The 12320-nt window shown below is 38.6% G+C and overlaps 1 protein-coding gene across 1 annotated transcript; it reads right to left on the reverse strand.

Annotated features, from left to right (window-relative positions):
• Positions 1-548: 548 nt before the first annotated feature.
• On the reverse strand, positions 549-9497 carry LOC141326532 (transmembrane protein 229B-like). Its single transcript, XM_073835271.1, has 2 exons — positions 9367-9497; positions 549-1333 (listed from the first exon to the last, which is right to left on the reverse strand). The coding sequence occupies exons 1-2, from the start codon at positions 9413-9415 to the stop codon at positions 861-863; spliced, it is 522 nt and encodes a 173-aa protein (XP_073691372.1). The 5' UTR covers positions 9416-9497; the 3' UTR covers positions 549-860.
• Positions 9498-12320: the final 2823 nt, after the last annotated feature.

Genomic DNA, 12320 nt, shown 5'->3' on the forward strand with positions numbered 1-12320 from the left:
GACCAAAGCTAAAGGTTGGGTGCAACAATACAGTTAGCCCACAGTTCAATACATTTTTAACCACAATTTTCTGTTTGGTTCTGGCTTGGCACAACAGAGCACATCCCAAATCATGTCTGAGGATTGTTTGGAGGATTTTGTTTTGTAAACAAGACACAGCCTCATGAAGAGTTAAAGATGAAGCGGTACTAGATTTGACTGCAGCTGCATCACAAACGGTAAGTAAATGGTTTCATAATGCTTTGTCTGGAAAGACAACGTTTTATTTTGATCATGTTGTGAAAACACTCACAAGTAATAGTGAGGGGGCGCTGATACTGTTTTCTTATGCAAAGACGTTAGCCAATCATAACAGTAGCCAATTACTGACAAGCCTTACGGTCATTGCACACTGAGTCCGAAATTTTCGTCCGTATTTTTTGCACGTAAAAAAATAAATAGAACCTAAGGTTATGTCATTCACGTTTGCACACTGCCTCCGAAATTTTCAGCAGTCATAAAAAATTCGGAAATTGTTTTAGACAGAGTGTCAGAATGAGAGTTGAAAATAGTTTTTTCACATATTTATTTGCTTTTTTGTGCCAAAAACTTTATTAACATTATAAGTAAACTTCAATGAACATATTAAAATAATAATTAAAAAAAAATCCATGTCATGACCCCTTTAATAAGTTATCATTAATGACCAATTTTCCTTTGGAGAAAATTAATGGGTTTTTCATTTCTGAAACCTGACTCTATTAGCACTGTAGCATTTATTATGCAAACTTAACACTCTATCCCAATACAAAGTCAAAGACTGTTAACATTTTCTGTTAAACAGTTTACATGTGCACTGAGACATTATCTGTTTATATTGGCTACTTATCTAGCCGTATCTTCAAAGTGTTCCTGATAACGTGTTTTTCAGCTATAAGTGCCGCCAACGCCCAGGGAACAGCATATTCGAGTGTCACCAGACCTCTGAAGTTATACCTAAATTCTGAATAGTCCCAAGGACAGGCCCCGAACAGCCTGAGCAGAAACCCCCAGCTAAACTCCCAGAGATAGATGAAGAGAGTGTAGACAGTCAGCCTGACTGGTAGGGGGCAGTGTTTCTGCTGCAGCCTCACACTTAGACCCTCCATGGAGAAGATGGCAGAGCTGTAAATAAGGAGCGCCCATAGGCTTGTGTGGCCTGCGAGTCTGTGGTCACGGGTGTAATACCAATCCCAGGCTGCTGTGAACGCAACCTCACAGAGGCACCCGTGCAAGGCGTAAATGTACAGCCGGGCGAGAGGTGAGAGGGGTGAGGGTGTGATCTGCTCAGAGACGTCAGTGTTGGGACCAGTGTCTGCAACAACAGAAGCAGGTTTTGTTAGCACAAGCGTACCTACTTGTCTTTAGAGTTGCTTTATTGATTGCACTTTGTATGATTAACTAGTAAGTCAATGGTTGATACGATACAGGTTTGGAGAATGTGCAAAACAATCCAGACAGGCATTACGTGTTCATTATTTGGATGTGAAAGACATATTAGCGAAGCACACTAGGATCTGTAATCTTCCTAATTATTACCTTCAGTAACTTAGTGCTTCAGTAACTAGTGTTCATTTTTATTATATTATAAAAAACACACTGTTTCGAAATCTAGTGCTGCTTATATAAGCAGCATTTTAAGACAACATAACTGTGCTATCAATACTAAAAAGTAAGTGATAGATACCTAGTTTTGGCTAGGGGTGGAAATACTGTATTTAGGGACCTGCACAATCTAATACGATTTCAATTCTGGAAATTACAGTCCGATTCTAAAATGTGTTTTGATCTACATTTTCTTTCCATAATAATTTATGAGTTTACAGAGTTTGAATAGCAAATAATTCATTTCTGCATTTTTATGCAATTACTTATATGTGGAAGGGCATTTCCATCATGGGAAAAGAACGAACGAATGAATGAATGAAGGTCATTGCAAACCTTTTCCTGACAAGTCTGATTTTATCTCACATTTCTGACTTTTTTCGCAATTGCGAGTTTATATGTTTGAATTTTCTCAGAACTGCGAGATATAAACTCTCAACTGCAATAAACTCAGAACTGACTTATAAAGTCCAGTTCTGAAAAAAATCTCACAATTCTGACCTAATCATTTACAATTGCGTGTTATCAATTCAAAAATGCAAGATACAAACTTTTAGTTGATATCTCACAATTTTGACTTCTCAGAATTGTGAGTTTATTGAATAAAAGTAACATTTGTGAGATAAAAAGTTGCAATTAACTTTTTTTAATTTTTATCACATTGCAGAAAAAAAGGCTTCCATAATAATTCATTTATATAGTAGTTTACAAAGTTTGAATATCAAATTTATTTCTGCTAAATTTTTATCAAATTAAATACATATAGAAGGCCATTTCCAACATGGTGAAAAAAAAAATAAAAAAATAAACTGACAAGTCTGATTTTATCTCACATTTCTGACCTTTTTTCCCCCCTCAAAATTACGAGTTTATATCCCACAATCTTGACATTTTTGTCAGAACCATGAGATATAAACTCTTAATAAACTCTTAAATTTTTATAAAATTACTTACATATAGAAGGCCATTTACACCATGGGGAATTTTTTTTTTTTTTTTTTTTTCTGACAAGTCAGATTTTATCTCACATTTCTGACTTTCTTTTTTGCAATATCAAGTTTATATCCTACAATCTTGACCTTTTTCTTAGAACCATGAAATATAAACTCGTAATATTTCTCGTAATATTTCTTAAATGTGACTTTTCAGAATTGAGAGTTTAGTGATTAAAAGGTAACAATTTTGAGATAAAAAGTCGCAATTACCATTTTTATTTATTATCACATGGTGGAAACAGCCGTATTTATTCTGTATTTACAAATTTATATAGTAGTTTACAGAGTTTGAATATCAAATTTATTTCTGCATTTTCATAAAATTACTTATATATGGAAGGCCATTTCCACCATGGCAAAATAAAATAAAATAAAATAAAATAAATCAAAATAAAATAAATCATGCCATTTCCACCATGGAAAAATAAAATAAAATGCAAACTTTTTCCTGAAAAGTCTGATTTTATCTCACATTTCTGACCATTTTTTTTTACAATGACGATTTTATATCCCACAATATTGACATTTTTCTCAGAACCATGAGATATAAACTCTTAATTGTGGATTTTAAAGTCTAGTTCTGAAGAAAAAAGTCTTACAAATCTGACTTAACTCAAAATTGCGTGTTATCAATTCAAAATTATAAGACACAAACTTTTAGTTTATATCTCAGACTTCTCAGAATTGTGAGTTTAGTGATTAAAAAGTAACAATTGTGAGATAAAAAGTCACAATTACCATTTTGATTTATTATCACATGGTGGAAACAGCCGTATTTATTCCGTATTTACAAATTTATATAGTAGTTTACAGAGTTTGAATATCAAATTTATTTCTGCATTTTCATAAAATTACTTATATATGGAAGGCCATTTCCACCATGGCAAAATAAAATAAAATAAAATAAAATAAAATAAAATAAAATAAAATAAAATAAAATAAAATAAAATAAAATAAAATAAAATAAAATAAAATAAAATAAAATAAAATAAAATAAAATAAAATAAAATAAAATAAATCATGCCATTTCCACCATGGAAAAATAAAATAAAATGCAAACTTTTTCCTGAAAAGTCTGATTTTATCTCACATTTCTGACCATTTTTTTTACAATGACGATTTTATATCCCACAATATTGACATTTTTCTCAGAACCATGAGATATAAACTCTTAATTGTGGATTTTAAAGTCTAGTTCTGAAGAAAAAAGTCTTACAAATCTGACTTAACTCACAATTGCGTGTTATCAATTCAAAATTATAAGACACAAACTTTTAGTTTCTATCTCAGACTTCTCAGAATTGAGAGTTTAGTGATTAAAAAGTAACAATTGTGAGATAAAAAGTCGCAATTACCATTTTTATTTATCATCACGTGGTGGAAACAGGCTTCTGTACTTATTAATTTATATAGTAGTTTAAAGAGTTTGAATATCAAATTTATTTCTGCATTTTTATAAAATTACTTACATATGGAAGGCCATTTCCACCATAGGGAAAAATAAATAAATAAATAAAATAAATAAAATAAATGAATTAAATAAATAAATATATAATACTAATAATAAAGGTAATTGCAAACCTTCTCCTGATAAGTCTGATTTTATCTCACATTTCTGAAGAGTTTATATTGTGCAATCTTGATTTCTTTTCTCAGAATTGTGAGATATTTAGTGTATTGAATGGTTAACAAATAATGCCTTCATAGAGCATTTGAAAAGGAAAACACTGAAATACTGGCAGATGCAACCGCACATTGTCAAGCAAAGCATTTCTCACGACCCATATCCTGTACAATAATGCCCACAAATGACCTTCAATCATGAAACCTTATGCAAATTGATATACCTGTTGGATGGTTTTGTGTGTGCTTGCTCTGTAAGCAGATTATGGCTGTCTCTACCTAAGCTCAGAATCAATTCTGAAGTTTTCTGATTGATTTAGAATCGTTGATGTGCAAATCTTGATGTATTTGAGAATCTGTATTTTCTTACACCCCTAGTGTTAGCCATTTTATGAAGCAACACTGTATATATGCTGTATTTATGAAGCAAAGACAAACCAAGTATGCACTGCATCAAACTTCAATTGAAGTGAGACAAAGGCAAAGGCCAGTTATAAGTATTTAGGTTTACATTACTGTAAACTATATTAATATAAACTATTATACCTAATATATGCCATGAATGTCAAAAGTGCAATGCTTTTTTGTGGCATTCAGTTTCAGAGCTGATTTACATATTAAAGCAGAGTTTTTAAAGTGTTCCCATTTTAATTATTCACTGTTACTCCCTTAGAAGTCAACTGCCTGTACGTATAGTCTGTTCATAGCAAGACTAGAAGCTCACTTGACTATAAATGTCATGTGCTTCAGTTCACTTCAGTATTCTTACAGATTAAAAAGTTGATGTACTTTTTTTAATACGCTATCTCTTGTAACCTCTTCATCTAGAATCAACCATCATCTTAATGACATAAAAATAAACTCTGAGATCAACTGCTCACTGGAGTTGATGTGTAAAACGCATGTTAAGAGGAAAGCTTTTCTGATATGGAGTGAACTTGAAGAGTTAAACCATAGTGCAGATAAAGCGTGAGATAAGTTGCACACAAATAGGTCACTCTGAGCTACAGACATCAAAATGACACATGAAAGGCGGATAAAGATCTTTCAGCTTTCATTCTTAGCTTGCTGTGAGAGAGCATTTTGACCAAGTAGTTTATGTGTCAATTCGCTTCTGACGTTATATGTGAAGTTCACCTCCCTGCTGAAAAAAAAAGCTTACTTAAACCAGGTTTGCTGGCTTTAGCTGGTAACGTCAAACCAGCGTTGAACACTATTTGAGTGTTGTTAATAAAATCAGTACATGGCCAGATCAGAAATATTTGAATTTGATATTTTTATATGAGTTGAATACATTTTATTATAGTTTATGTTACTGTTGCTATTATTAACCCTTCGCACAACGTGTAGCTAGTGTTTTACTGTCATCGACTCCTCCGAGGAGTCAAGCGAGTCTCCTCAAAGTATTGGATGAGAAAAAAAAAATAGCAATATGAAAATAATACAACACCAATATTACATATTACAACATTAAAAAGTGTATAAATCACTTGTTTTTCTTAACAAACATTGTACAACAGCGACACCAGCAGGTAAAGTTAAAGCGAGAGTCCACGTCTTTATCGCCTCCCCTGAGCCCATTGAGTTTTAACAGATTTGATGGGGGGTAACTGAGAATGAATTGGGGAAAGTCACGTGAGGAGGCAATGCCTCCATCGCAATATGATTGGATATGACTGGTTATGATCGGCTGTGATTGGTTCATACAATAAATCCCGCCTCTTGTGTTTGTGCACATTCTGCATTCGCGAATCAGTCTGAATAAACAATATAATGGCGGTGATGGGAAGACTAATTAAAAAGGGGGAAAAAAAGTACATAAAAATATAACTAAAAATGGCACGAAAACAGTTTTTAGTGAGTAATCAGCTTGGTGAAATTTAAAGTAAATCTAAAGTAAGTCTCTGTACCAATATTTACCGAGCTTTGATGACTGATGATATGAAACATTCAATAATAGTTAAAAGCTAACCATTAAAATTAATAGCTAACCATCAGTTCACAAATGAAATATATTGTTTAAATTGTTACTGCCTTGAGTTATTATTTTGGAATAAATGTAAAATGCTTAAAAACACTAATTTGATGAGATTCATACTTGGCTTTAGGGGAAGACGCTGCAGGCAAAAGTTTTAAGATTTTGGGCTTTTTGCTTTTTCATAAAGTGTTTTTTCAGACTAGTGGAAAGAAAACATCCAAAAGACACTGTTAATTGTTTCTTTCATAGTACTTTATCTATTTGTGTCAACAGATTTCAATTACAATGCATCTTGAAGGTTTTTACAGAGGGATTTGTTCATATATGATTTGCCTGATTTTATACATTTTATCCCCCCCCCCCCCAAACTGTAAAAAATATAGTTTCCTGTCTGTTCCAAGTTTTTTCTGAATGACGTAATGGAATGAGATACTCCGAATTCCCTCTGTAGAAATGTTTGACTAGTAATGTATGCAAATAAGTGCATATTTAACTAAATATACCTAATTTGCATATTTAGACATGTTAGAAAACTTGTAATACAAAACGTTTGCAATTATTAATGTAACCAATCAACTGGGTAAGTAAGGTGATAACTATTAGTTCATTTGTTTACCCTATTCACCTGCAGTGTCTCACCTTAATAAACAGAATATTGATTACATTACACAATATTATATAAAGTGGTGTGAAAAAGTGTTGCCCTCCTTCCTGATGGCCCTGTGTGAAAAAGTGTTTGTTGTACTTTTTAGAAGGTATGTGTCCCATTACATCTGGCATAAAAGTAACACAGCATTTCAGAAAAAGAACATCACACCAACAGTAAAATATAGTGGTGGTGGTGTGATGGTCTGGGGCTGTTTTGCTGCTTCTGGACCTGGAAGACTTGCTGTGATAAATGGAACCATGAATTCTGCTGTCTACCAAAAAATCCTGAAGGACAATGTCCGGCCATCTGTTTGTGACCTCAAGCTGAAGCGAACTTGGGTTCTGCAGCAGGACAGTGATCCAACACACACCAGCAAATCCACCTCTGAATGGCTGAAGAAAAACAAAATGAAGACTTTGGAGTGGCCTAATCAAAATCCTGACCTGAATCCTATTGAGATGCTGTGGCATGACCTTAAAAAGGTGGTTCATGCTCAAAAACCCTCCAATGTAGCTGAATTACAACAATTCTGCCAAGATGAGTGGGCCGAAATTCCTGCACAGCGCTGTAACAGACTCATTGCAAGTTATCGCAAACGCTTGATTGCAGTTGTTGCTGCTAAGGGTGGCCCAACCAGTTATTAAGTTTAGGGGGCAAACACTTTTTCACACAGGGCCATGTGGATTTGGATTTAGTTTTCCCTTCATAATAAAAAAAAAACTTCTTTCAAAAACAGCAGGTTTTTGTTTACTTGTGTTTTTAATCTTTGATTAATATTTGAATTTGTTTGATGATCTGAAACATTAAAGTGTGACAAACATGCAAAAAAAAAAAAAAAAAAAAAATCAGGAAGGGGGTCAACACTTTACACCACTGTATATATATTCTTTTTCTATGAGAAAATGTGACATGAATTTCAGAATACCACTGGTGTATAGGTATTTGGTTACATTTATGTCACAATTGCAAGTTTATATCTCTTTTTTTCTCAGAATTGCAAGATATAAACGCACAATTCCAAAAAAAAAGTCAGAATTTACATTTACATTTGTGAAAAGAGTCAGAATTGCGAGATATCAACTCACAATAAAAAAAGTCATAATTGTAAGATACAAAGTCACATTTGCAAAATTAGAATTGTGAGATACAGTATAAACTGGTGGTGGATGAGGAGATACCCCTGACACTGTAAAGCGCTTTGAGTGTCTAGAAAAGCGCTATATAAATGTAACAAATTATTATTATTATTATTATTAAATTTGCATTTGCAAGAAATAAAAAAATCAGAATTGTGTGACAAACTTGCAATTGTGAATTTATATGTCAATTCTGAATTGGGAGTTTGTATCTCAAAATTCTGAGAAAAAAGTCAGAATTGTGAGATAAAAAGTCATGAATGGGACACGGGACATGAATTTACATTTGATAAAAAAAAAAAGAAAGAAAGAAAAGAAATGCCTCCTCATTTCAGAATACCACCGCACACCACTGGTGTATAGGTATTTGGTTATGTTTCAATTTCTTCTGCCTCTGGCTCAAACATAAACGGCTCTATCACAGCACTTGCTACTACTACTACGTTGTGCTGAATTTAGCCAATCACAGCAGTGGCTGTTACTTCCGTTTCTGAAAAAGGTAAAGCCCCTTGATATTGAGCTTTTTACACAGAGAGTGAAAATGAAGACGATTTTACAAATACTGGACTTAACAGACTTAACAATTTTTATAAAGTCACCTCAAGAAACATAATATAATAACCTGAAATTTGCATTTCGTGACCCCTTTACTATTTGTTGCATACAGGAGTTTGAACAGGAACAATAGATTCCTACGGACCTATTCAGACCTGGCATCCATCGGCAGTATGTTTGAAAAACGTGCTATATATGATATAAAATAGAAATAACAACCCTTTTTACTTATCTATTATGTAAAAAAAAAAAATGTAAAAGCACTGCAGAATTGAGTGAACATTGGGTTACGCTAGATTGGTGGCTCTTTGATAAATTGCTTTCTTCCTATTTTGTAAGTAATGCATAAATGTAAATGTAATAATATGTCATGTTGCCAGCACAAAGGTAAACAGTGTGCCTATCATCTGCTGTAACAATGAAAATCTGTTTGTCGGTTGGTGCCACTTATTGTACAGGAATAATTTGGGTTTTATAGCCTGTTTCCATCATTCGGAATGCATTATTTTTCTTGTGATTTATGTTGCATTTTCATTTCACATTTCGTGCAAATAGACTCTTAGGCTCTCCAATGGTATTTTACTTCCAAGTGATACTTCTCTGAAATGAATTACGTCTAACTTCTTGTTTCGATGCATTAGCTAGGCCCAGTTTAATACACAAGTTTACTCCGCCATTAGAAATCATCACAAGAGAAGCGCTATCATCCATTCGGTTATCATCCATGATATGCATGATTTCCACATATCTACTATAGACAACTTAAAGAAATTGTTCATTAAAAACAATAAACCACCTAAAACTCACCATCACTCTTAGGGCCCTGCCTTCTCATCAGTAACTTTCTAGACTCCATCTCCAGTTCTCCCAGCTTAACAGCACACAACAGCTTTTGAGGCTATACCATTTCCTGATACTGCCTAAGTTCTCTAGTCCTGAGAGCACAATGGCTAAATATTAAGCCAGCGCTATCAGTGACATCCCCACACGGGCTGTACAGAAATAAAGAGTCTAAAGGGCGGGAACCCTAAGCATACTACCTCTTATATGGGATCATAAGAGATGCAAACAGATATACTGGCATATGGCTTACTGGGGGTGCTGTGATAGGCCTGCTCATCAGTGTTCATTTAAGCAAATTTTGGAGCTGTTATCACTCATGGAAAAGAGGTTCCCTTCCGGGAACGAGACGCCGCGTCATGGAACGCTATGGGGAACGCCATTGGCGGGCCGCACTCTGAATCATGTCTACAACCAATGAATGACGGGGGTGACGTCACAGGCGCGGTGACGTCACCGACCAGGAAGTATAAAGCACGTGCGTTTGAAGCCGGCGGCAGCTTTTGTCATTCAGCGAGAGCGCTCTATGTCTGTGTCTGTCTCGAAGCCATTCTGCTGTTTTTTCGTGCCCAGTTTGGTACACTTTTATTTGAGTAGATATGGCTTCAAAGCAACCTTTAAAAAAGAGTTTTGTGGCGGTGCAGCGCCCACATAGGCGGTGTGTTCCTCCCTGCCAACGTTTCATTGTTGGTGGGGATACACACAGCCTATGTGTGGTTTGCTTGGGGGCGGAGCACGCACAGTCAGCCCTCGAAAAGGCTGGCTGTCCGCACTGTGAACGTTTGCCAGTGCGGGTGCTTCGCTCCCGGAAAGCCCTCTTTGAGGAGGGGGCTTTCACCAGCGTTCCCCGCGGGTCTGGCCCCGCTTCCGCCGAGGCGGAGCGGCAGCTGCACTCGTGGGGTTCGCAGCTCGATCTGCTGGAGGGTATGGAGACGGGTGAACCCCTATCTCCGCCCTCACTCAGCGGATCGAGCGATCTCCTCCTGGATGTGGAAGCCCGCACTGCGGTTTCTTCCCCCCGGGAGGGGATCCCAGAGCTTCTCTTGTCTTCCTCCGAGGAGGTTGACTTTGAGAGCCTGGATGTGCAACCACCACCGCCACCCCGATCGCCTCACTACGAGGAGCTGATGGAGGTGCTGACAAACGCGGTCGCCAAGCTTCACATCTCTTGGCCCGCTGAACAAAGTCAAACTTATGAGCCGCAGCGAAGCCGATTGGATGATCGCTTCCTGCGGACAAAGTCAGCACCTCCTAAGCGGAGTCTTCCCTTCTTCCCCGATTTACACAAAGAGCTTTCTAAATCGTGGGAGAAGCCGTACTCTTTCCGCCTCTTTAACCCCTCTGAAAATTACGGAAACGTGGGGGGTGCGGAGGAGCACGGATATAGGACGATGCCACGGGTTGAACAGACGCTTGCGGGCTATCTGTCACCCGGCTCGGCGTCGTCCTTGAAGGCTCCGCCCTTGCCCACTAAGCCTTTGAAAGTTACATCTAGCTTAATGGGCAAGGCGTACACGGCAGCAGGTCAGGCTGGTACATGCCTACACACGATGGCAATCCTCCAAGCGTACCAAGCCGACCTGCTAAAGGAGTTTAATGATGGCGAGGAAGTCAACATCACAGAGATGCGTAGAACCGCAGATCTCGCTCTCCGCGCCACCAAGGAGACCGCCCGAGCTGTGGGGCGGTCTATGGCAGCCCTGGTGGCCGCGGAGAGGCATCTCTGGCTGACCCTGTCCGAAGTCAAAGAAAAGGACAGGGTCACGCTCCTGGACGCCCCCCTGGATTCAGCCGGCCTCTTTGGTGCTTCGGTCGACACAGTTGTCGCCAGGCACCAGGAGGCCCGCAAACAGGCGGCGGCGTTCAGGACATTTCTTCCTCGCCGGGTTTACTCCTCTGAGGCTGCTAGATGGGAGCAGCCTCAGCCGTGTACCAGCTCCTCCCACCGTGAGGCACAAAAACAGAGCGTTGCCGCCCGTGCTCCTCCGGCCAGGCCTAGAGGGCGGGGTCAGCAACGCTCTAAGCCGAAGGCCTCGAAGAAGAAGCCCGACCTGAGGGTCGTCCTTCAATCTAAGAGGTCTTCGGCCAAACGGCCCTGACGGTTGTGGTTCAGGGCCGTTGAGGGCAGCCCCTCACGAGCAGGTTTGCACCGTACCCTCAGGTGCGGGTTTCAAACCCCCTCGTGGCCCTCAGGAGATGAGTCAGCTAACCCTGCCAGTGTTACAGGGCGCGGCGCTCTCCCGCGAACATTCTCTAGCTGTTCCGCCTGGAAACGTAGCGGCCCTGGAGAGTTCGCAGCCCCCGCGGGGGTCTACAGAGGAGCTAGTTCAGGAACTCCCTGCCAGTTCTCTGCTACAGACTTCCGAATTAGTTCCTCAGAGAAATCCAGACACCAGCCTCGAGAGGCTGGTACCCTTAGTAAACTTTCTGGCAGCGTGGAAGCTACTGCCAAATGTTACAACGTGGGTCCTGCGTACTGTAGAGAAGGGTTACGCTATTCAGTTCGGCGGCAAGCCGCCGCCCTTCAGCGGGGTATTTCCAACTTTAGTAAGCCCCGAGCAGGGTCTGGTAATGGAACAAGAGGTAGATACTCTTCTGAGGAAGGAGGCCATCGAGGTGGTCCCTCCTCAAGACAGGGAATCCGGGTTCTACAGCCGTTACTTCATTGTTCCGAAGAAGGATGGGGGGCTTCGGCCCATCTTAGATCTCAGACTGCTAAATCGCTCAGTCAGAAAACTGAAGTTCAAAATGCTCACTGTCAGGCAGGTCGTGTCACAAATCCAGTCCGAGGACTGGTTTGTCACGATAGATCTAAAAGACGCTTACTTTCACGTCTCCATCCTTCTTCAACACAGGAAGTTTCTCAGGTTCGCTTTCAGGGGCAAAGCGTACCAATACAGAGTACTTCCTTTCGGCCTAGC

Source organism: Garra rufa, chromosome 2 (assembly GCF_049309525.1).
Source record: "Garra rufa chromosome 2, GarRuf1.0, whole genome shotgun sequence".
Lineage (NCBI taxonomy): Eukaryota > Metazoa > Chordata > Actinopteri > Cypriniformes > Cyprinidae > Garra > Garra rufa.